The sequence below is a fragment of the Pan paniscus genome, chromosome 1 (assembly GCF_029289425.2).
Source record: "Pan paniscus chromosome 1, NHGRI_mPanPan1-v2.0_pri, whole genome shotgun sequence".
NCBI lineage: Eukaryota > Metazoa > Chordata > Mammalia > Primates > Hominidae > Pan > Pan paniscus.
The window spans coordinates 81,757,823-81,784,411 of record NC_073249.2 but is presented as its reverse complement, the minus strand read 5'-3'; the positions used below and the strand labels follow the sequence as shown (position 1 = coordinate 81,784,411).

Sequence of the window (26,589 nt, the reverse complement as noted above, 5' to 3'; positions counted from 1 at the left end):
GTGAGCCGAGATCATGCCACTGCACTCCAGCGTGGGTGACAGAGTGAGACTCTGTCTCAAAATAAACAAACAGGCCGGGCGCAGTGGCTCACACCCATCATCCCAGCACTTTGGGAGGCTGAGGAGGGTGGATCACGAGGTCAAGAGATTGAGACCATCCTGGCCAACATGGTGAAACCCTGTCTCTACTAAAAATGCAAAAATTAGCTGGATGTGGTGGCATGTGCCTATAGTCCCAATTACTTGGGAGGCTGAGGCAGGAGAATCACTTGAACACGGGAGGCAGAGGTTGCAGTGAGCTGAGATCGTGCCACTGCACTCCAGCCTGGCAACAGAGTGAGACTCCATCTCAGAAATAAATAAATTAAATAAATAAATAAATAAATAAATAAATTCATCTAGTGATGGATATTTAGGTTGCTTCTACTCCTTGGCTATTGTGAATAATGCTGCAGTGAAGATGAGTGTGCAAATATCTCTTCAAGATCCCGTTTCCAGTTTTTTTGGATCTGTACCCAGAAATAGAGATTGCTGGATCATATGGTAATTCCATTTTTAAGTTTTTGAGGACCCTCCATACTATTTTCCATAGCAGCTCCACTATTTTACATGCCTACCAGCTGTGTGCAAGGGTGCCAACTTCTCCATTTCCTTGCCAACACTTACAATTTTTTTTTAGTGGGCATTCCAGTGGGCTTGAAGTTTTATCTTACTGTGGTTGTGATTTTCATTTCCCCAAAGATTAGTGAAGTTGAGCTTCTTTTCATATGCTTCTTGGCCATCTGTGTATCTTCTTTGGAGAAATCTCCTTTGCTTTTTTTTAATCTGCATTATTTTTTGTTGTTAACATAGGATTTCTTTATATATTCCGAATATTATGTTGTTAACATAGGATTTCTTTATATATTCCGAATATTAACCCTTTTTTAGATACATGGTTCACAAATATTTTCACCCGTTCCATGGATTGCCTTTTTACCCTGTTAAGTTTGATGTAGTTCCACTTGTCTGTTATTTCTTTGTTAACTGTGATTTTGTCGTTATATCTAATAAATCATCGTAAAATCCAATGTCATGAAGCTTTTCTCTGAATTTTCTTTTTTTTTTTTTTTTTGAGCTCTGTCACCCAGGCTGGAGTGCAGTGGTACAATCTTGGCTCACTGCAACCTCTGCCTCCCAGGTTCAAACAATTCTCCTGCCTCAGCCTCCTGAGTAGCTGGGATTACAGGCGCATGCCACCACGCCCGGCTAATTTTTTGTATTTTAGTAGAGATGGGGTTTCACCGTGTTGCCCAGTCTGGTCTCAAACTCCTGAGCTCAGGTAATCTGCCCGTCTCCGCCTCCAAAGTGCTGGGCTTACAGGCATGAGCCACCGCTCCCGGCCTCCCCCATGTTTTCTTCTAGGAGTTTTATACTTTCAGTTTGTAGGTTTAGATCTTTAATCCATTTTGAATTAATTTTTGCATATGTAGGGTAAGGGTCTAAGTTCATTCTTTTGCATGTAGATAACCAGTTTTCCCAGCAGCTTTTTTCTTACTTTATGGATTCATTTTTTTCCTCAACTTTTATTTTAGATTCGAGGGGTACATGTGCAGGTTTGTTTCATAGGTAGTATTGCATGAGGCTGAGGTTTGGGGTACAAATGATCCTGTTACCCAGGAACTGAGCATAGTACCCAGTAGTTAGTGTTTCACCCCTTCCTTCCCTTTCTCCCTCCCTGCTCTACTAGTTCACAGTTTCTGTTGTTGCCATCTTTATGTCCACAAGTATCCAGTGTGTAGCTCCTACTTATAAGTGAGAACATGCTGTATTTGGTTTTCTGTTCCTGTGTTAATTTGCTTAGGATAATAGCCTCCAGCTGCATCTTAGTTGCTGCAAAGGACATGATTTCATTCTTTTTTGTGGCTGCATAGTGTTCCATGTATATGTACCACATTTGCTTCATTCAGTCCACCATTGATGGGCACCTAGGTTGATTCTGTGTCTTTGTTATTGTGAATAGTGCTGCGATGAACATGTGAGTGCATGTGTCTTTTTGGTAGAACAATTTGTTTTCTTTTGGATATATACCCAGGATTGGGATTGCTGGGTTGAATGGTCATTGTAAGTTCTTTGAGAAATCTCCAAATTGTTTTCCATAGTGGCTGAACGAATTTACATTCCCACCAAGTGTATATAAGTATTCCTTTTTCTCTGCGGCCTCACCAGCAACTTTTGTTTCTTGACTTTTTAATAATAGCCATTCTCACTCATATGAGATGGTATCTCATTGTGGTTTTGATTTGCATTTCTCTGAGATTAGTGGATGTGGAGCATTTTATTTTGTGTTCGTTGGCTCCTTGTATGCCTTTGGCGAAGTGTCTGTTCATGTCCTTTGCTCATTTTTTAAGGGGGTTATTTGGTTTTTGCTTGTTTAATTTTTTAAGTTCTTTTTTTTTTGAGACGTAGTCTCGCTTCATCGCCAGGCTGGAGTGCAGTGGTGCGATCTCGGCTCACTGCAACCTCCTCTTCCTGCTTTCAAGCCATTCTCCTGCCTCAGCCTCCTGAGTAGCTGGGACTATAGGCGCATGCAACCACGCCCAGCTAATATTTTGTATTTCTAGTAGAGATGGGGTTTCACCGCGTCAACCAGGATGGTTTTGATCTCCTGACCTCATGATCTGCCTGCCTCAGCCTCCCAAAGTGCTGGGATTACAGGCATGACATTTTTTTAAGTTCTTTGTAGATTCTGGATATTAAACCTTCGTCAGGTGCATAGTTTGCAGATATTTTCTTTCATTCTTTAGGTGTCTGTTTACTTTGTTGATAGTTTCTTTTGCTGTGCAGAGCTTTTTAGTTTAATTAGGTCCCACTTGTCAATTTTTGTTTTTGTTGCAGTGGCTTTTGAGGACTTAGTCATAATTTCTTTCTCAAGTCCAATGTCTAGAATGGCGTTTCCTATATTTTCTTTTAGGATTCTTATAGTTCGAGGTCTTACATTTAAATCTGGAATCCATCTTGAGTTAATTTTTATATATGGTGAAATGTAGGGGGGTCCAGTTTCGTTCTTCTACATATGGTTGGCCAGTGATCCCAGCACCATTTATTTAATAGGGAGTCCTTTCCCCATTGCTTATTTTTGTCAACTTTGTCGAAGATCAGATGACTGTAGGTGTGTGGCTTTATTTCTGGGTTCTCTATTCTGTTTCATTGGCCTGTGTGTCTGTTTTCGTACCAGTACTATGCTGTTTTGGTTACTGTAGCCTTAAAGTATGGTTTGCAGTCAAGTAATGTGATACCTCTGGCTTTGTTCTTTTTGCTTAAGATTGCTTTGGCTGTTCAGGCTCTTTTTTGGTTCCATGTGAATTTTAGAATAGTTTTTTCTAATTCTGTGAAAAATGATGTTGGTAGTTTGATAGGAATAGCATTGAATCTGTAGGTTGTGTTGGGCTGAATGGTCATTTTAACGATATTGATTCTTCCAATCCGTGAGCATGAAATAAATGGAAAAACATTGTTGCTGTTTGTTGTTGTCGTTGCTGTTTGTTTAGTGATTTTCCTAGACTAATTCTGTTAAATCTGCATTCTTTTTCAGATGTAGGCACTGGAGTCTGTGCTTGGTTAGCTTAGTTGTCAGCTAAGGGTTAGATAGAGATTTCTTTAAATGCCTTGAACCAATAAGCCTTCCAGTCTTTGTCAAAGGGGTCTGTGTGTTTGGGTTGCCTTCAAGTGCCTTGGAAATTTACAACTCTGCCTTAGCTTTCACTTCTTGCTTGTTCAGAGCCTCAAGGTCAGCCAGAGATGTTAGAGTAGGGCCTTCTTGGGTCCTTCTTTGGCATGTGCACATTCTTATATATGTGCATAATTTCTAAATTCCCAGAAATGTTTTGTTGCTTTTCAAATTCTACTATTAATGTCTAATTCTTACTTTTACTTTTAACTTTTTCTGGTCAGCTTCTTGTTTGCCTCACCTAGTATTACTGCCTCATGCAACTGTGATGTTAAATCATTGCTGTTGATTATTTTTGACAAGCACCCTTAGGATGGGGTTGAATATGGTCAGATTCATGTAAGTCCTTAAAAGGCAGCTTTTCCAGGGAACTTAAGGACAGATTAAATTGTGATAAGTCTTTGAGGATAGGGCATTTAGGGGAGTCTCAAACTTGTTTTGTGACTTACAGTGGCTGCGAAGTTACTGTTTTTTACAACTACCGTAGTCGCAAGGCTGCTGTTGACTTAGGGAAAATACCACAAGTTAAAGTGGCTCAAAGCTCACTATTCTTTCTGAGATCCAGTTATTTGTCTTGAATAAATGTTTCTTGGATTGTTCTAATCCCTTGGTTAAATTTCACAGTTCTAAAAAAGTTGATTTTGAAATTTTGTAGTGTTGTCAGTGCTTTTATGAAGAAGTATATTTTCAGAGGTCTTATTCAGCCATTGCAGAAGTGCTTCTTCTGTAACATTCTTACACTTTTCCCCTCCTTCTTGAGGAAGGTTAAATTGTGAGGAAAGGTTCCTAAATGATGCAGATTTCTGAACATATCTTCTAAAGGCATTAATTATAAGAAATAGATATATGTTTTAATAATTTAATTTTGTAATAGCAGTGTGAGTACAGCTCATAGTTAATTAATTTGATTATCAAATTCAGTATTCTAGTTTTTAAAAATAAATATCCTTGGAAATATATGCTTCCAATAATTTCATTTATAGACAGTAGTATACAAAGCAGAAGTGATCATTTTACTTAATAAAGTCATCAAAGCTAAGTCAATAAATTACATAAATATGTCTTACTGATAAAATAGTTTCATAAGTAAACTGCTGACTTGATTAGATGGAATACTAATTACATTTTCACAAATATGAAATGAGTAAAAATTCTCATTTTCCTTGAAATGTATACTTATTTAGATTGAATATACTTTTTATATATTTTTTGCAGGGTATAAATCTTATTATTCTGTGTTCATTGCAAAATTGGTTCAATTGAAGCAAAGGACATTAATATATTGAAGTTTGGTAAATTAAAAATTATGTATAGTTCATTTTCATGCTGCTAGTAAAGGTATACCCGAGACTGGGCAGTTTACAAAAGAAAGAGGTTTATTGGACTTACAGTTCTGTGTACCTGGGAGGCCTCACAATCATGGTGGAAGGTGAAAGGTGAAAGGCATGTCTCACATGACAGCAGACAAGAGAAGAGAGCTTGTGCGGGAAAACTCCCATTTTAAAAACCATCATATCTCGTGAGACTTATGCACCATCACAAGAACAGCATGGGAAGGACCTGCCCACATGATTCAGTTACCTCCCACCGGGTCCCTCCCACAACACGTGGCAATTCAAGATAAGATTTAGGTGAGATCACAGCCAAACCACGTCGTGTGTGTGTGTGTGTGTGTGTGTGTGTGTATATAATGTGTGTGTGTGTGCGCGCACGTGGCTTAAAGTAACAAATTTATTATCTTACTGTTCTGGAAGTCAGAAGTCTGAAATAAGGTGTACTGGACTAAAATCGAAGTGTTGGCAAGTGTGTATTCCTCCTGGTCTTGCCTTTTCCAGCTTCTAGAGGCTACTTGCATTCCTTGGAGCAAGTCCCCTTCCTCTATCTTCAAACCCAGCAACATAGCATCCTCAGATCTCTTTCTTTTTCTCTCTTTTTCCATCATCTTGTCTCCTTCTCTGACTCTGACTCTCCTGCCTTGTTTTGCTCAGTAAGACCCTTGTAATTATATTGGGCCTCTGTGGATAATTTAGGATAATCTCCTTATGGTCACAATCCTTAATTAATCACATCTACAAAATCCCTTTTGCAGTATAAGGTAAAGTATTCGTAGGTTCTAACAAATAGGATGTAGATATCTTTGGGCTACTATTATTCTGCTTACCACAATAATAGTAAACCTTTTAAGACAAAAGTTTTCCAATTAAATTTTTAAAAAGTATAAAACACCTACTGAAAAGTGCTGGCATCATGTATTTGTGCAACTTGGTTAATTTTCACAAAGTAAAATATATATGTACTCAGCATCTAGAACAAGAAACAGCCCCCCATAAGTCCTTTGTGCCCCCTCAAAGGGTTTACTGCTTTCTAGGCTCTTAAAAGTACAGGTTAGTTTGGGCCTTTTTACGATTTTATAAAAATGGGAATCATACTGTGCCTTCTCTTTTGTGTCTGGCTTTTTTCACACAGAAGGTTTGTGAGATTCATTTATGTTGCTGGGAATAGTAATGATTTGTTCATTATTACTGATGATTTAGTACTTTATTTTAGGAATAGATAACAATTTAATCCCAGTTTATTGTTGGATATTTGGGTTGTTTCAAGTATTTGGCTAATATAAATAGTGCTGCTATGAACATTCTAGTGCATGTTTTTACATGCCCCATGCAGGCGTTTATTTTTAGTGGAATTGCTGGGTTATAGGAGAAGCATATGATCAGCTTTAATAGATATTGATACATAGGTTTCCATTGCAATTGTACCATTTTATACTCCCATCAGCAATGTGTTCCATAACTCCACATCCCCATCAACACTTGATATTATAAGTCCTTTCATTTTGGCCATTCTGGTATGGTATAGCTGTATATCTTTGTGGTGGCAATTTATATTTCCTCGATGGCTGAGTTTGAACACCTTTCATATATACAGTGTTTCAAACATAGGAATATTGTATACAGAAAACTATGTATAGCAGAGGCACCAGGAACTGGTTTCATAGGAGACAATTTTTCCATGGAGTGGGGATGGTTTTGGGTTTAAAACTGTTATACCTCAGATCACCAGGCATTAGCTTCTCATAAGGAGTGCACAACCTATGAGAAACAGTTCACCATAGGGTCTACGCTCCTGTGAGAATCTAATGCCATCGCTGATCCTACAGGAGGTGGAGCTCAGGTGGTAATGCTCGCTCACCTGCTGCTCACTACCTGCTTTGCTGCTCACTTCCTAACAGGCTACGGACCAGTACTGGGTCTTTGGGACATAGGGAGAGAAGAACTTATTGAGGCAGGGTTTATAGAGAGCCTCAACTTACAATATTGTCATTGCTAAATTAGAAGTGGATACAGGCATATCTAAAATATTGTACTTCTTTAAAAAAGGTTTTTATTGTAAAATACATATAAAGTTTGACATTTAAACTATTGTTTTGAGAGTACATTTCGTTGACATTAAGTATATTCATGTTGTATAACCATTACCACAATTACAATTTTTCTGAGAGGTGAGTTATGCACTTAAATCATTTCAGCATCCCACAGTTTTCTTAAACGTTACCAGAGAAGAAAATTTGCTTACGTATTTATTGTACAATTATAAACTCACATAGATAAAACATAAAAATTAAGCTTTGAATAGTTTGAACAAGCTACCAGGGGAGAATCATTCTTCCCTAGTTGTTAGAAGTTTATAACTTCAGATAACTTTTTATCTGAAGTTAAGTTAATGCTAATCTTCAAAGTACTGAGTCATATTAATTCAACAATTACTTCTTACCTATTTCTATCTGTATTGTACCATTCTGAATCATAGTATGGGTAAGCCATGAGTAACTAAAATGCATGGTTTTTGTAACCTTTACCTTAATCATTTTATGAAATAGTAGGAATGTTTTTCAGAGCCATCTGTTTAAATGTTCAGTATGATTATCTGCACTTTTCTTTTCATCTTCAGATTATGACTGTACCCAATGACCCTTACACTTTTCTCTCTTGTGGTGAAGATGGAACTGTTAGGTGGTTTGATACACGCATCAAAACTAGCTGCACAAAAGAAGATTGTAAAGATGTAAGAATTAAATTTTTATACAAATGATGCAGAAAAAATTAAGGTTATAATTAAAATTGGTTATAATTAAAGTTATAATTAAGGTTATAATTAAAAGTAAGTTATGTGGATGGTAAGATTATGGGTGAATTTTTAAATTTTTGTTTTGCTAAAATATTTAATAAGCATATAGTTTATAATCAGAAATTGAAAAATGTAAAATGTTAATATTGAAGTTGGAGAACTTATATTTTAATTGTACATTTAAAATATATTTATGAAAATTCAAATAATTTGTTCAGTATATACTGTCTAATATTATAAAAACCTGAAGAATTTATATCAATGTATCTCATTTACTCATGGAAACAACTTCGACTTATCAAATAGCAGTTATAAAAGCTTGTGGTAGTTTGTCTTTTTTTCTCCTGTCTTTTAAACCAATAATTACATGTTATCTTTTTTAAAAAGAAATAATAAGATAGCATGCTATCAACATGTTTGTTCAAATTTAGCCCACTTTCCTAAAGATAATATCTCTACTATCAGTTTTTTATGCTTTAATACAATTAATTAATTTATTTTTTTTGAGACAAGGTCTCACTGTGTCATCTCAGGCCGGAGTGCAGTGGTGCAATCCTAGCTCACTGCAGCCTCAATCTTCTGGGCTCAAGTAATCTTCCTGCCTTAGCCTCCCGAGTAGCTGGGACTACGGGTGTGTGCCACTATGCTCAACTAATTTTTTTTTTATTTGTAGTAGATAGGAGGTCTTGCCATATTGCCCAGGCTGGTGGTGTCAAACTCCTAGGCTCAAGTGATCCTCCCGACTTGGCGTCCCAAAGTGCTGAGATTACAGGGATGAGCCACTGTGTTTGACTTTTTTTTTTTTTTTTTTTTTTTTTTACTGTGAATATATACTTTTTATTTAGTCATTTTTGTTTACAATTGAAACTCTGGGAATTCAAAATTAACATCCTTGCCCGTGAGCTTCTTATAGACACCAGAAAAAGTTTCAACCTTGTGTTCCACATTGTTCTGCTGTGCTTTGTCCAAATGAACCTTTATGAGCCGGCTGCCATCTAGTTTGACGCGGATTCTCTTGCCCACAATTTCGCTTGGGAAGACCAAGTCCTCAAGGATGGCATCGTGCACAGCTGTCAGAGTACGGCTCCTGGGACGCTTTTGCTTATTTTTTGTACGGCTTTTTCGAGTTGGCTTAGGCAGAATTCTCCTCTGAGCGATAAAGACGACATGCTTCCCACTGAACTTTTTCTCCAATTCGCGTACTAGCCGGACTTGGATTTTCTGGAAAGATTTCAGTTGAGGAACGGGAACAAAGATTATGATAGCTTTCCGACCACCACCAACTTCAATTTCCTTAGCTGCCGTAATATTCAGCTCCCTGAGCTGAGCCTTGAGGTCCGAGTTCATCTCCAGCTCCAGAAGAGCCTGGGAGATGCCGGACTCGAACTCGTCCGGCTTCTCGCCATTGGGCTTCACAATCTTGGCGCTCGAACTGAACATGGCTTTCTCCTGGGAGAACTTGCCGAGCGCCGGCTTAGGAAGAGCTGTGTTTGACTTTTAATACTATTTTAAACTTACAAAAGGCCTGAGAAATCATTCAGTCTTTTGACCCCAGACAAGTAATTCCAAGTGATTTTTCCTGACATACATTATTTAGAGCACAGTAGTTTTTCCTTGGATCATTTTGAAGTAGTAAATGAAATAAGAAAGTACTATTCAAAATATGTTTTTACTGAAAGTTACAAAAAAAAAAAGGTACTACTGTTAATCAGGTTAAGTGCTTGCTAACTAAACCAGTTACCAACTGGTTAACATGCTTTAGGGGAAAAAGATTATTTTATATATTTGAAACAGAAATAAAACAAAAAGTAGAAATTGAAAAACCTTTAGGCTGGGTGCGGTGGCTCATGCCTCTAATCCCAGCACTTTGGGAGGCCGAGGCAGGTGGATCACAAGGTCAGGATTTCGAGACCAGCCTGGTCAACATAGTGAAACCCTGTCTCTACTAAAAATACAAAAAATTAGCCGGGCGTGGTGGCAGGTGCCTGTAATCCCAGCTACTCGGGAAGCTGAGGAAGGAGAATTGCTTGATCCTGGGAGGCGGAGGTTGCAGTGAGCCGAGATCACACCACTGCACTCCAGCTCGGGTGACAGTGCGAGACTGCATCTCAAACAAAACAAAACAAAACAAAAAAACCTTTAAACATACAGTTTAATCAGTTTTTTTGTTACGTATTTGTATATGCACAGATATGCAAATAGGGAAGCATTGAACTAAACTCAGAAATAAGCTTAAATATCACGTTATTGGGGTGTTTGATATACCTGTTTCTTAGAGTAAGTGGTGGGTACTAAATTTTGTTATTGCAAACTCTCTTAAACTATTTTAGTGTTTCAGTGTAGTAAGATTTAGTTGTGTTTTTCTAAACAAAACCCCCAGGAAAATAAGAAAACAAATCTGATAAGACGTGAAAGTAGTCTTTCCTTAGTAAAACTTTTCCTTTATGTATAAAAGTGAAATGAAGCAGAGAGTATAAAGAAAAACTGGCAACTAGAGTAATCCTTAACTACTAAAAACTTAGAATTATGAAAGGCATTTGGTTAATGAATTCTATGTAATGAGGGTAATGTTCTGAGATTAGTAATTGAACAGAGTATAAGGTTAAATTGACTTAAAAACATTACTGAGGGGCCGGGCGCAGTGGCTCACGCCTGTAATCCCAGCACTTTGGGAGGCTGAGGCGGGCAGATCACCTGAGGTCAGGAGTTCGAGACCAGCCTGACCAATGTGGAGAAACCCCATCTCTACTAAAAATACAAAATAGCCAGGCGTGGTGGCACATGCCTGTAATCCCAGCTACTCTGGAGGCTGAGGCTGGAGAATCTCTTGAACCCAGGAGGCGGAGGTTGCACTGCACTCCAACCTGGCGACAGAGCAAAACTCCATCTCAAAAAAAAAAAAAAAAAATTACTGAGAAGAATGAGGAGTGAGAGTCATTAGACAAAGCAGTATGGAATCAACAGAGTACCTTCAGGATATGTTTGGGGTACTAGCTCTTACATTTTCTAATTCTTCTACAGAGATAAGTAATAACATTATAGTAAGACCTGTCTTTTGCAGGGTTTGTATTTATATGTGTACTTTATTTTTGAGCTGGTTAAGGAGAAAGGTTTTATAAGTAAAAAGTATAAAATATAGAAGTCAGTTAATTTTTTGTTATATTTTAATAGCAATGATTACAATTAAAATACTATGAATAAGCCTAGGCAACATAGTGAGACCCTATTTGTACAAAATTTTTTTAAAAAAATTAGCCTGGTATGGTGGTGTGCACCTGTAGTCCTAGCCACTTGAGAGGCTGAGACAGGAGGATCACTTGACCTCAAGAGTTTGAGGTTACAATGAGCTGTGATCACACCACTGTAAGCCTGGGCAACAGAGCAAGACATGTCTCAAAAAGAAAAAAAAATATGAATACTATATAAATAATCAATAGTTATAGACAGTATGAGAGATTTGTCATAGGTAGATTATAACTCCATCTTTGCTGTCAAGTGGACCAATAATAGCAGGCATTTCTAATGGTACTAATGACTTAGTGATACATTATATAGGTAATTTTGAATTTTTTACATTTCTAAAGATGTTCATTATTCATGAGTATGGGAATATTTAATAGGCATTTTTGAGAAATAATTCAAATTGTATTATAACATTGTATGAAATGTAGCTAGTTTAGAAAGAGTTTTAATTGTCACATAAATATGAGTTTCTTCAATTATTACCATCTTTTTGTAGCTGGTGCTGTTCTGGTATAATTACTCAGTATTTTCAGTCTTATATTTGAAAGTAATTTTTATTTTTTCCTTTTTAGAATGTATTTAATTGCTCAAATACTGATCATTTTAAAAATCCGTATTTTAATTAAGTTTAGTATTTTCATATTTTTTCTTACTTTAATTGGTTTATAAGGAAAGTCTACAATATTGTGGTAGAAATCAATCAATTTTGGAGTTGTATGGCCAACTATAAAGAAAAGAGTATCTTCCTTAGAAATATTGATTGAGTATATTTATTTTGATTTCACATAGGCTGAATGTATTAGAAATATTTCTAGCAGAAATCTGAAAAAAAAGTTAAAGCCGTATTGTTTTTCCACTCATTGTCATTCTTGACTGAATTAGGAGTTCTGAGAATGGTTATTCTAATTACTAATGAGAAAATATTTTAAATATAATTTCACCTCTGCTGTATAACTATATGTAATTGGTATTATGTTATGTTTTGTAGGATATTTTAATTAACTGTCGACGTGCTGCCACGTCTGTTGCTATTTGCCCACCAATACCGTATTACCTTGCTGTTGGTTGTTCTGACAGCTCAGTACGAATATATGATCGGCGAATGCTGGGCACAAGAGCTACAGGTAAGAAGATAATATTAGAGAAAATATAGGACTGTCAGTTCAAAGAGTAAATCTCTATGACATTTTCAGTTTTAAAATTTCTTGTTTGTTATAAAATTTCAGAAAATAGTATTTGTTTAATATGGATTATTATAAAAAATAACATTTCACCAAGTGTTTATGACCCTTTGGGATGATACTTTTGCAGTTTAAAAAGTTGTAACATTTGATGTATTAGTTTGGCAGGACTGCCATAACAAATGACCACAAACTGGGTATCTTAAAGCAACAGAAATTTATTCTCTTAAATTTCTGGAGGCTCAGTGTCTGAAATCAGGATGTCTTATGATTGGTTTCTACTGGAAGCTCTGTTCGATGCCTTCTCCCCTAGCTTGTGGTGGTTGCTGCCACCTTGGCATCCCCTTGGTATAGATGAATCACTCTAATCTCTGCCACTCTCTTTACATGCAATTTTCCCCGTGTGTGTCTGCGTTTACATTTTCCTCTTAGGGCACTAGTCATACTGGATTTGGGCCCACCCCTAATCCAGTTAGGGTGAGGTGGGCCCTAATCCAGTATGACCTCACTGTAACTAACTACATCTGTAAAGGTCACATTCTGAGGTTCTGTGTAGACATGAATTTTGGGGAGACTCTGCTATTTTTCAATCAAGAAAACAATGGTAAATGTGGTAGTAAGAAAATTTAAAACAGTGACTTGGGTATGTATTAATGTGTAGCATATATTTATTCCTGCTTACCTTAAAGTGCTGTTAATAATGCTGAATACTGAATTTGAATCTAATATAAACTAATGCTCTTTCCCTTCACTCACTATAGGATCAAAGTACTTCCAAAATAAACAATTAGAAGTCAACTTCCATTCACATTTTTTCAGTAAAGGAAGGCCAGGATTACACACACACACACACACACACACACACACAAACACCGAATGCACATTCATATATTCACATATTTTATATTGTTAAAAATAAAGGTGGACTTGGGCAGAAACCAACAATGTCAGTAAAGATGGACATAGATTATTGAGATGGGAATACCAGATGAGATCTTTCTTTTCGGAACTGTGATAGCTTTTATTTATATTGCTACATTAAGTCACATATCTAATAATAATTGAGGAGTCCAGTCTATTTGGATATGTACATTTAGGGGAAACAGTAATATAATATGAAATAATAGGCTTAATTATTGTTTCTCAACAGGTGGACACAATTGACATTTTGAGCATGATAAGACTTCATTGTGCAAGGTTATACAGCTTTGTGGGAGTCTTAGAATTTAGCATTCCTGGGCCCCCAGGGCACAAAGTGCCAGTTGTACACCTATCTGTCATATTGCATTGAAGACTACCAGAGTTAATTAAAATTGGAATAGTATTCTTAACTCTGTACTATATAACAGGCAAATTTCATGGCAATCAGAAATTTTTTTAAAAAGTAAAAGTTGTATAATCTTAAGGATATTGCATACATTGCATACTAATGTATGTAGTATGCTAATAAGTATTAGCTTTTTGTAAAAATTTGTTATCTTAATTTGGGGGGAACTTTTGGAAGATGACTTCGTGTGATTGTATTTATAAATCATTTTCCTTGATTAACTCATTTCAACAAAGCATACGTAATCTGGAATTCTAGACAATCATGAATTTTTTTGGTAGAGGTGTTACCTTTATACCATATTCTTTTTTGTTTTGTTACAAAATCTGACTGCAGAGGAAGAACCTCTACTGGAAATAAACGTGATGGCTTTTATTTATATTGCTACATTAAGTCACATATGTAATAATTCAGATTAAGCGTTTTAAAAAATGTTTTTCTTTAAACATTATTAATTTTAAATAACTTCTTGTTTCTTTTTTAGGAAATTATGCAGGTCGAGGGACTACTGGAATGGTTGCCCGTTTTATTCCTTCCCATCTTAATAATAAGTCCTGCAGAGTGACATCTCTGTGTTACAGTGAAGATGGTCAAGAGATTCTCGTTAGTTACTCTTCAGATTACATATATCTTTTTGACCCGAAAGATGATACAGCACGAGAACTTAAAACTCCTTCTGCGGAAGAGAGAAGAGAAGAGGTAGGTTTACTCAAAACCATGTCCTTTGGCCGGGCGCGGTGGCTTATGCCTGTAATCCCAGCGCTTTGGGAGGCCGAGGTGGGTGGATCACCTGCGGTTGGGAGTTTGCAACCAGCCTGACCAACATGGAGAAACCCCGTCTTTACTGAAAACACAAAATTAGCTGAGCGTGGTGGCACATGCCTGTAATCCCAGCTACTCAGGAGACTGAGGCAGCAGAATCGCTTGAACCCGGGAGGCGGAGGTTGTGGTGAGCCGAGATCACGCCCTCGCACTCCAGCCTGGGCAACAAAAGCGAAACTCCGTCTCAGAAACAACAACAACAACAACAAAAACCCCATGTCCTTTATTCAATTCAGAAAACAATTCAGTGACTCTTGGGGCCTAAAGGCCAAAAAAAAATATTAATTTTCAAGGCACTTACAGTTCAGAAAACAAAAAACATGAGACATACTTGAAAGAATAGAAGCTAATAAATTACTATCAGTTATTACTAATTATAATTAGCAATTAGTTACTAATTACTAATAGTTACTAATTACTAATTATAGTTAGTAATTACTAATAATTTCTAATTATAATTAGTAATGACAAAAATAGTATTTTTGTAATTTGTGTTATAATTAATAGTAACAAATAATTACTAGCGTCTATTCTTAATAATGTATTAGTAATAATAAATCACTAATTTATTATTGGTATTCTAAATACTATTTCTAAAGCCTTATCCCTAACAGTGAATTATTAGGGATAAGGCTTTAGAAAAAAATATTTTAAATTATTTTTAAGGAGAATATACTTGATAGCAAAATGTTTATCTTAACTTTGTAGATGTACAGCAGCAGCAAGAAAGATCAACAGTGCTAACACTTGCAGAAAAGGCGATTAAAATAATAGAAAATATGATGATAAATTTCCAAGAGACTAAATGTGTATGTCCATGGATCAATAGAAGTTTTACCTATTACCATTTACTCTTCATATATGGACAGCAATCCCTTTCTCTCCCAATTGTGCCTCTTTCACAGTTACATACTAGTGATTTATAACATTAACGTTAGGTATATTTTACAAAATAAATATAAGTGGGAAAAAGATAAGTTAAAGTAGTTGTATATATTGAAAAGTAGGTGAATGAATTACTTTCACAAGACTACTAGAAGATAATGAATTTATTATTTATAAAAGGGGAAAAGTAGAAATAAGGTATCTTTGACAGTACACAGCTGTAGAAAAATGTTTGCTTTAACCTGTTTAAGCTTCTTTCCTCAACATGTTTTTCACTTTGGCTTTTTTATTTTATAATGTCCTGTGTTATTCACTCTGAACTTTGGCTTGTAAAAGTCTTTTGAAATTAACCATTGATTTTTATTTTCAGTGACCTTTTGGTATTGGCTCAATGCCTATTAATACATTTTAAAGGTTACTAATAACAGTGATTTTGGAATTCCTACGAGATACAAAACTATATTCATTCCTCATAATTTCAGGTGTAGAGGGCTGTAAAATTAGAAAAGAAATCAGGATTACTTTATAAATATACTTTGAGATTTTTATCCCTGCAGTGTATTTATTTGAATTAGGAAATTGATGAAGAAGGATATGATGGCTAATAAAATGATTTTTGAGTTTATTCTGGTTAAAAACATGAAATCTGCTCTGTCATTTTGTTACTGCTATGCAAATTTCCCCTTGAAATACATGGGTAAGTAAAGTTACAGTCAAACTGTGATTGTTACATAATGAAAGAGTTGGAAGTCCATAGACATTTTAAGTGGGCCAACTAGTTTTGATACCATGGAATACTTAGCCAAAAGATATTTATATAATCAGAGTGAATGAGGCTGAGTCATGAACATTTTTTTTTCTGGGAGACTTTTCCTTGGTCTTGTTTGTTGCATTAACTAAATTAAGAAAAATAATGCTGAAAGTGGATTCAAATTATGCTTATTGGCCGGGCGTAGTGGCTTACGCCTGTAATCCCAGCACTTTGGGAGGCCGAGGCGAGTGGATCACCTGAGGTCAGGAGTTCGAGACCAACCTGGCCAACATGGTGAAACCCTTTCTCTACTAAAAATACAAAAATTAGCTGGGCTTGGTGGCGGGTGCCTGTAATCCCAGCTACTTGGGAGGTTGAGGCAGGAGAATTGCTTGAACCCAGGAGAAGGAGGTTGCATGAGCCGAGATCACGCCATTGCACTCCAGCCTGGGTGACAAGAGCAAAACTCAGTCTCAGAAAAAAAAAAAAAAAAAGCTTATTATAACAAACCAAACAATTCAGAGGTATACATAGAATAAATTAATAATCTGTCTTATTTGTAATTCTGACACGTTTTGGTGTTTTATACTGAAACTTTGATGATAGTATTCAGACAAACTTAACTCACCAAATATTTATTGGGTGCCTACTATACACCAAGTCCTCTACTTAACTTTGGAAAATGAAGGATGACCAGAGAAAGACATGATCTCTTACTTAAGGAATTCACAGCTTAGTGGAAGTAGAGATACAAGTAAATAAATATGTAAAACTTAATATAGAATTATGTATAAGGACTATGTTCTGTATAAGTAGAACAAAGTAGGGAATAATTAATCTTGATTGGGAACATTAGTAAAGCCTGAGGAAGGTTTTAAAGCATGAGTAAAAGTTTGTTGTATGATTTTGTCTTAATGTTTCCATAATATTTTTGTATTTTCTCAATTTGTGGAGGCCTTTCTATTTCCTTACTGCCTCTAATAATTTCTTTCATTTTTTCCCCCTTTCTTTGGTTCATTCTTTTGTCTTAATTTTTTTTGTACTTTCTGTTTTCCCTTATTTTTCTATCCTTTTTTCTTTTTATCATCTCTCTTTTCTTCTTTTTGACAGTTTACCACCTGCCCTACCCCATTGTTGGGCTTCTTTGTTGAATTCATTCTTTCATTTTCTTCTGGTCCCCATAGCTTGTGCCTAAAAATATACTCCAGATCTGACTACTGCTTACCACCACCCTTGCTACATTACCACCCTGATCCGAGCTATCAGCATCTCTGGCATGACCTATCCGCCTTTGTAGTTGATTTTGCTAGCTTTCTAACCAGTCTTCCTGCTTTCACTTCCTACAGCCCTATAGCTATACAGCATTCAAAGTGATCCTTAGAAACATAAGTTAAATCATGCCGCTCTTCTCATCAACATTTTAAGTGGCTCCCTGTCTGACCTAAAGCGAAACTGAAGTCCTTATGGTGGCTTCAAGATCTTATATTATCTGGTCCTAATTATTACTTCTACTGTTTTCTTCTTTACTGTGCTCTAACCACATCTACTTGCTTAGTAACTCAGGCCAAGCATGACTCTATTTTAGGATTTTGCATTTACTCTGCCTGAAATGCTCTTCCCTGGATACCTGGATTTTTTCTTCCCTGTGTATTTCAGGTCTTTGCTTATGTAACCTTCTTGGTGAAGCCCTACTTCACCATCCTATTTAAAATCACGGCCTTTAACTGATACTACCTATCCCCTTTTCTACTTTATTTCTCTCCATAACAGTAACTTTCTATGTATATTTTGCTTTTTTATTTCATGTGTTGTTTGTTCCATCGGGCTGTAAATTCTGTGACATTGGGGATTTTTTGTGTGTTTTGTCCATTGTTGTTTTCCAATACCTGTAATAGTACCTGACATATAAAAGGTGCTCAAAAAAATATTTGGTGAATGAAACGCCATTTTCAGTATTCTTGCCTAGGTTATTTCACATACTCAGAAAGTCAAATTTGAGATTGTTTTTAATTTGAAGATTTTATTCTATAAATAATTGCTGAGGTTGTAAAACCAGTTCTTTGGCTATGTAATATAAAAATTCCTCTCTGCTGAAACCACGAAGCAAGATTCTATTATATTGTTTTAAGAATAGTTCATATGAAGGATGAAGCCCTCTCCTTTTGGGAGTGATTAGTTGTTTGAGAATTTGCACAGCTGCCACATTAAGCTTACTTTGTTCCGGTTATTCCCTGTCACACACTTATGTCTTCCTGTGTAGATTTTACTATTCTCAGTTGCCTTTAGCCATACTTACACATAATATGGAATTTATGGGGATTTTTTTTTCTGTCCCCTTTGCTGAGGATGCAAAGATTTTTTTCTATTCATGTTACTAGGTATGGTTTCCAGAAGAAATCAGAAAATTCACGGTTAAGTGTCACCAAGTTTTTATCAAAACCTGTTTAATTTTCAGGAAAAAAAAAATCAATGAATGCTGTTTTTAAAAAATAAATAAAAATAAAAAGAGTGACCCACACGATGGGAGAAAATGTTTTGCAGATCATGTGTCTGGTTACAGTTTAGTATCCAGAATGTATAAGGAACACTTACAGTGCAACAATAAAAAGACAGATATCCAAACTTAAAAATAGGTAAAGGATTTGAATATATAATACTTTTTTTTCCCCAGAGAAGACATATAATAGAAATGGCAATAAGTACATAAGGAGATACTCAACGTTATTAGTCCTCAGGGAAATGCAAATCACAACCACAGTGAGATATCACTTCATACCCACTAGGATGACTAAAATAAAAAAGACAATAACAAGTTTTGACAAACATGTAGAGAAATTGGAACCCTCAAAAAATTAGAGTTATTATATGAGCCATACTTCCCCTCCCAGATATACAGGCTTCTCTTGGAGATACTGCAGGTTTGGTTCTAGACCATTGCAATACAGTAAATATTGCATTAAAGCAAGTCACACAGATCTTTTGGTTTCCCAGTGCATGTAAAAGTTATGTTTATACTGTACCATAGTCTGTTAAGTGTGCAATAGCATTATATCTTAAAAATCAATGTATATACCTTAATTTAAAAATACTTCATTGCTAAAAAGTGCTAACAATCATCTGAACCTCAGTAAGTTGTATTCTTTTTGCTGGTGGAGGGGCTTACCTTAATGTTGATCACTGCTGATTGATCAGAGTGGTGGTTGCTGAAGGTTGGGGCTGTGACAGTTTCTTGAAATAAGACATCAGTGAAGTTTCTGCATCAATAGACTCTTCCTTTCATAAAAGATGTATTTGTAGCTTGTAACGGTGTTTGATAGCTTCTTACCCACAATAGAACTTTTCTCCAAATTGGAGTCAGTCCTTTCAAACCCTGCTGCTGCTTTATCAACTAAGTTTATGTAGTACTCTATAATAGATCCTTTGTTGTCATTTCAGCAGTGTTCACAGCATCTTCACTAGGAGTTGCTTCTTACGGATGAGCAAAGAAAGTGGTTTGCGCCTCAAGAAACCACTTTCTTTGCTCATCCATAAGGAGCAACTCCTTATCTGTTAGTTTTATCATGAGATTGCAACAATTCAGTCACACCTTCAGTCTGTACTTCTAATTCTAGTTCTTTTGTTGTTTTCACCTCATCTGCAGTGATTTCCTTTACAGAAGTCTTCTACCCCTCAAAGTGATCCATTAGGGTTGGAATTAACTTCTTCCAAACTCCTGTTAATATTGTTATTTTGACCTCCCACGAATCACAAAAGTTCTTAACAAGGCATCTAGAATGGTCAATCCTTTCTAGGTTTTCAGTTGACTTTTCACAGATCCATGAGAGGAATCACTATCTGTGGCAGTTATAGCCTTACAAAATGTGTTTCTTAAATAAGACCTGAAGGTTGAAATTACTCTTTGATCCATGGGATACAATGAAAATGTTAATCTCCAGGTACGTCTCCATCAGAGCCCTTGGATGACCAGGTGCATTGTCAATGCCCAGTAGTATTTTGAAAGGAATCTTTTTTTCTGAGCAGTAGGTCTCAATAGTGGGCTTCAAATAGTCAGTAAAACATGCTGTAAAGAGATGTGCCCTCACCCAGGCTTTGTTATTCCATTTATAGAGCAGATTCAATTAAACATAATTCTTAAGGGCCTTAGGATTTTCAGAATGGTAAATGAGCATTGGCTTCTGCTTAATGTCACCACTGCATAAGCCCCTAACAAGAGAACCAGCATGTCCTTCGAAGCTTTGAAGCCAGGCATCAGCTTCTCCTCTCTAGCTGTGAAAGTCCCTAAACGGCATCTGCTTCTGATAGAAGGCTGTTTCATTTGCATTGGAAATCTGTCGTTTAGTGTAGCCACTTTGATCAATTATCTTAGCTAGATCTTCTGGATAACTTGCTGCAGCTTCCACATCAGGACTTGCTGCTTTACCTTGTACTTTTATGTTACAGAAAGACAGCTTCTTTCCTTAAACTGCATGAACCAACCTCTGTTAGCTTCAGACTTTTATTCTACAGCTCCCTTATCAGTTTTCATAGCTTTAAAGAGATTTAGGGCCTTGCTCTGGGTTAGGCTTTAGCTTAAGGGAATGTGATGACTGGTTTGATCTTCCTTCTAGACCACTCAGACTGTTTCCATATCAGCAATAAGGCTGTTTCGTTTTCTTATCATTCATATGTCCACTGGAGTAGCACTTTTCTGAAAGTTCCTTCCAGAACTTTTCCTTTGCATTTACAAATTTGCTAACTGTTTGGTGCAAGAGGCCTAGCTTTTGGCCTGTCTTGGCTTTCAACATGCTTTCCTCACTTAGCTTAATCGTTTCTAGCTTTTGATTTAAAGTGAAAGGCATATGACTCTTCCCTTCGCTTGAACACTTAGAGACCATTGTAGGGTTATTAACTGGCCTAATTTCAATATTATTGTTGTGTCTCAAGAAATTGGAAGGCTCGAGAGGGAGAGAGATGGGGAAACAGCTGGTCAGTGAAGCAGTCAGAATACACATAACATTTGTCAATTAAATTCAGAGTCTTATATGGATGCGGTTTGTGGCTCCCCAAAGCAATTACAATAGTAAGATCAAAGGTCTCTGTTCACAGATCACCATAATAGGTAGGATAATAATGAAAAAGTTTGAAATATGAGAATTACTGAAATGTGACACAAACATAAAATGAGCACATGCAGTTGGAAAAAATAGCACCAATAGTCTTATTCAATGCAGGGTTGCCACTAAATTTGTAAAAAACCACAGTATCTGTGAAATTCAGTGAAGCAAAGTGCAATAAAATGAGGTACTATGTTTCAATTCTTTTGGGTAGTTCTCCTGTATACCCAAGAGAATTGAAACATGTTCCTACAGAAACTTGTACATATGCTCAATTCAGCATTATTCATAATAGCCAATAAGTGGAATAAGTTTATTTGTCAACCAATTGACGAATGGATGAACAGAATAGGGTATCTTGCTAAAATGGGGTATTATGAAAAATGAAGTACTGATACCTGCTACAGTATGAATAAACCTTGAAAACATAATACTAAGTGAAAGAAACCAAACACGAAAGGCCATGTATTGTATGATTATTTATATGAAATGTTTAGAAAAGGCATATCCACAGAGACAGGAAGTAGATTAGTGGTTGCCAGGAGCTGAGCAGAGGGATGAGTGGGGAGTGGCTGATCATGGTTTGTTTCTGGGATGATGAAAACGGTCTGGAATTATATAATGATGACGGTTGTACCTCTTTATGAATATACACCACTGAATTGTATAATTTAAAATTATGAATATTATGGTATGTGAATTATATTTCAATACAAAAATGTTTAAAATGGATCAGATGTGGTGGCTCATGCCTGTAATCCCAACACTTTGGGAGGCCGAAGTGGGAGGATTGCTTGAGGCCAGGAGTTCAAGACCAACCTGGGCAACATAGCTAGACTCCATCTCTAAAAAAATTTTTAAAACTTAGCTGGTTGTGGTGGCACATGCACCAACTACTCAGGAAGCTGTGGCTGGAGATCTTATTAGCTCTGGAGTTGGCGCTTACAGTGAGCTAGGATGGGACCACTGCAATCCAGTCTGGACAAGAGTGTGAGACCCTGCCTGGAAAAAAAAAAGTTAAAAATGTAAACATTAAAGGGAGCGGTCAAGAGTGATAGGTGCCATAAACATGTCAAATAAGCTCTGAAAGATGCTGTTTGAGTTGGCAGTTGATTATTAATCATATTATTGAACACTTTATAATTGATCAATGAACTTGGCAATTGATCATTCACTGGTGACTGGTGAGAATGAAGTTAGTGGAAAGATAGGAAATCAATGGAAAGATTGACTACAGTGGATTGAAGGAGGAGTGGTAGATTGAATATAGAATTTTCTCAAGAAGCTTGAGTAAAGTGATAGCAAGAGAAAGGACTCTAGCTGTAAAACTGAGATTTTATGAAGTTGAAATATTGTTTTTTTTCTTAAAAATGATAAGAACCTTTAGCATGCCGTGGCAAAGAGCCAAGAGAGAGAAAATGGATGTAGGTATAGAGAAGAGAGAATTGGTCAAGCAAGATACTCAAGGAGTTGAAGGAATGAAATAAAAAGCACAGATGGAGAAATTAGGCTTAAATAGAATAAATGATACACCCTTCAAGAAAGGCTGGAAGGAGTTAGAAAGTTGTAGATGTAGATTTAATTCATAGAATTCAGCTGAAGAAAATGATGTTATTTTTATTTTCTCTGAAGTAGGAGGAAAAATTGTTAGAGGGCAAGAATGAGGGCAGCAGGATGGAATAGATAGCCTGAGGCAAGTCATAAAGGGTCGCAATAGATTCTGTTTGGGAACCGAAGAGTAAATTGTCAATAATAAGTAAAAATAATGATGGTTCCCATTGTTAATTAGGTATGTGGGTAATTTAACTAGACTATATTTATCATCACAATAGAAAACTAAGGCTCAAGATGGTTAAAAATATCTTTTGTCAGCTGGAAGGTGATACAGGTGGGATTAGAAATCACATATACATGATTTCAAAGTTGCATTCAGACTCTTTAGGTTGAAGATATTAGATATAGGCTGTCAACATCAGTGGATATTTATCCTCAGAATGAATGCTTTAAAAGACTGACGCTTATACCAGTGTCTTTCATATTTTCATGTAGATCTGATTTGCATACTCAAGAAGTAGGGAGATGGAAATAAATAGACATAAAGTATGCTTTAAGAGTTGAGAGTAGATGAGTTTTAGACTTACATAGAATTTACCCGTTCTTATTTTTTAGTTGCGACAACCACCAGTTAAGCGTTTGAGACTTCGTGGTGATTGGTCAGATACTGGACCCAGAGCAAGGCCGGAGAGTGAACGAGAACGAGATGGTAACTATTCTTTGGTCAGCTTTTCTTTGTATATGGTATTTTAAAATTAATATTTTAACTTCCAGTTTCTTCACTATTATAAATTATTCTGTAATGAACATTCTTATACATATAGGTATACTTATGCAAATATATCTTAGGATAAATTCTTAGAAGTGGAATGGCTGAGTCACTGGATAAGTACCTTTTAATTTTGGTAGTTGTTATCAAATTACTCTCCAAAAAAGATGTGCTAATTTACATTCCCACTGAAAGTATAAGAATGCCCATTACCCCATAGTACGTTGGGTATTGTCAGACTTTGCAGTTTTTGCCTTTCTATTAGATATTAAGAGAAATGAAAACTCAGCCCAAGGGTTTTATATTAGCACATAAAATGTTTTCTATCAAGTGCCTTTGATAAGCATAAGAATCAACCCTGGGAGCTTTAAGATAGCACACTTGAAAATAGAATTAATCTATGAATTATAATTCTATATAATTATGTTTTATTAAATTGGTCTGTAACCAAAATCTTACTATAATGACTTCTGAAACATCTCTTGTGATCAAAAGCATATTCCCCAATATATGAGCTACATTATATAAAGGCGATAAAGTGTAAAAGAAACTCTGATTTCACAGAAAATGTAAGAAGAACCGATTTTCATTTTAAATTATAAGACTATAGAATAGAGTTGTCACATTTTGAATTTGACATTACACTTCTAATTTGAAAATGCCCTTGGAAAAACTTGTTTACTTGCAGGAGGAAAAGGAGTGAGGGAGTAGACAAAATACTTTCTGGTTCCAGTTAATTTCAAATATCTGAAATTTGCTTACAGTAAATGATGTTGAAAATAAATTGACTTTAAGGAAACTTCATGCAAAAGCATAAGGCTATTTTGTGTCTGTACTTGATTATAATGCTTTAGGGAGAGGGAAAACCTTTCTTTTAATCTATTAAACTTAGAATTCACGAGCCTTTCTTGGCTGGGTACTCTTAGAACTAAAAATTTAGGTTGAGGTAGGAGGTGGGAGGTTTAGAGGTACCTAAGAATAGGCAAAGATGAAGGAGAGGTGAGCCCTGTTCTCAAGAAACCTTACCACACACATGGAAAGTCACTGATATAAACAATTACTATAAAATGTGATGAGAGCTCTAATAGATTTATATACATTCATACAATTTATTTAGGAAATTTGATTTTTAAAAATATGCTTTCATTTTAAAGCCCTTCAAATCTAGGTTTTTGTATTAATGAAAGATTCTGACTTATTACTAAACTCACTGATAAGACCTATATTGTAATAGGAGAGCAGAGTCCCAATGTGTCATTGATGCAGAGAATGTCTGATATGTTATCAAGATGGTTTGAAGAAGCAAGTGAGGTTGCACAAAGCAATAGAGGACGAGGAAGATCTCGACCCAGAGGTAATTTTTAATATTAATTAAAGTCATCAGAAAGCTGGCAAAAACTACTTATTGAAGCCAGTTTTTATTTATATCATGTAAATTATACCATGTTTTACATCTGTAATAATCACAAGGTTCTTATTGTGTGGTGTGAAGTAGTAGAGAATAAAAGATATTGGATATAATTTGTCCCTTCTGGTGCCATTGGACCTAGTGCGTATCTTTTGCTTTTCTCAAAGTAAAGTAGAAGAATCTGAGGTTTCCTATTTTAAGCCTTTTTTTAACGTGCTCTGAGAATGGAAATATATAAAATTCTGTGTATAAACAAGTTTTATGTAATTGGAAAGATTGATTGCTTTAACAAGAATATGTTGTAGATAAATTTTTATCCCTCTTGACTGGCCTATTTTGTCAAATGGGCCAAATCACCAGTAGTTATTATCACTGAAATTATATATTTGTGTGTGTAAATATAAATGTGTTTTCTGAGCATATCTGTTTAGAGTTGTTGGTTTTAGAAAATATTTAAAATTTGAATTTGCCTTAATGTGTGTTTTGAAGGTGGAACAAGTCAATCAGATATTTCAACTCTTCCTACGGTCCCATCAAGTCCTGATTTGGAAGTGAGTGAAACTGCAATGGAAGTAGATACTCCAGCTGAACAATTTCTTCAGCCTTCTACATCCTCTACAATGTCAGCTCAGGCTCATTCGACATCATCTCCCACAGAAAGCCCTCATTCTACTCCTTTGCTATCTTCTCCAGACAGTGAACAAAGGCAGTCTGTTGAGGCATCTGGACACCACACACATCATCAGTCTGGTGAGGATATTCCTCTCTAAGTATGCTGTGGTTCATCTAATGATTTTTGATAGTGAAAATTTCTTTACTGGCTATTTTGAAAGATACTAAATCACATCAACTTCTTGTTGGAATAAATGATCAAAATGACATGTAATATATGGTTATGTAACTTAAACACAAAAATTAATTATGTCTTACTTGCATGAATTTTAACAAATAGCAGGAATCTTCAATTTATATAAAACAATTGTTTTAAAAGTACAAGGTACCAAAAGATAGTGTTTTGACATAGTTTAATGTGCCTGACTTAAATATTATTTTATAGATTATTAGAGACCAAAATATCTTTCTAGATTTATTTGGTTTTATGTCTATATTAAAGTGATTATGAAAATATCAGTATTAGTTTCACTTTGCTTATATTCTTGATTATTTTCCCTCAAATAATGCAGTACTTTTAATATACTCTCTATGGTGGATTTGATATGGTCTTTTGTCAACAACATATAATTTACCAAAAAATTTGTTTCTCTAGTATTTACATGAAAAAGAATTATTTTACCAAATGCTTATCTTCTTGATACTTGATGCTAGTGAAAATAACCTCTACATTCTGTTAAAATGCTATTTTTTTCTCAGTATTATAAGTCTTTATGGTCAACTTTTTTCCCCTAACTATGGAATGTGCTAGTATTTATAATACTAGTAATTTTCAACAGATGTATCTACAGTTTACTTGGCACTTTAAACTATATACATGTAATTATAAAAACCAATAAGATATTTACTCATAGTTTTCTTTGGTTCTTCTAAGGAAGAATTTTACTCAATATAGAGCCAGAATTATTAGCAACTAGAAATACAGCTGGCAAGCCTAAGCTGAAACCTATAAAAAAATTTCTAACAGCTTAGCTGCCAAGCTGTCACTTTATTCTTACATCTCTGGAAACTGATGCCAGATTACCAAATATGGGATGTTTTAATTTA

At 35.7% G+C, this 26,589-nt stretch overlaps 2 protein-coding genes across 15 annotated transcripts in view; one reads left to right on the top strand and one right to left on the bottom strand.

The window, feature by feature from the left end:
* Positions 1–26,589, top strand: part of DCAF6 (DDB1 and CUL4 associated factor 6) — a 138,418-nt gene that overhangs the window by 43,227 nt on the left and 68,602 nt on the right. For all 14 annotated transcript variants that reach the window (XM_034939760.2, XM_034939762.3, XM_057302200.1 and 11 more), the window contains exons 5-10: positions 7,661–7,774; positions 12,069–12,204; positions 14,073–14,287; positions 23,309–23,402; positions 24,697–24,816; positions 25,360–25,620. In XM_034939760.2, coding sequence (XP_034795651.1) covers positions 7,661–7,774; positions 12,069–12,204; positions 14,073–14,287; positions 23,309–23,402; positions 24,697–24,816; positions 25,360–25,620 — 940 coding nt within the window. The remainder of the gene's footprint in view (positions 1–7,660; positions 7,775–12,068; positions 12,205–14,072; positions 14,288–23,308; positions 23,403–24,696; positions 24,817–25,359; positions 25,621–26,589) is intronic.
* On the bottom strand, positions 8,631–11,227 carry LOC134730372 (small ribosomal subunit protein eS7). The gene has a single exon (XM_063604204.1). It carries the CDS (start codon positions 9,275–9,277, stop codon positions 8,693–8,695), a length of 585 nt encoding a protein of 194 aa, XP_063460274.1. The 5' UTR covers positions 9,278–11,227; the 3' UTR covers positions 8,631–8,692.

What these genes read in the sequence shown, in the direction of transcription:
- LOC134730372 (XM_063604204.1), bottom strand. Translation starts at nt 9,277, where the DNA reads ATGTTCAGTTCGAGCGCCAAGATTGTGAAGCCCAATGGCGAGAAGCCG.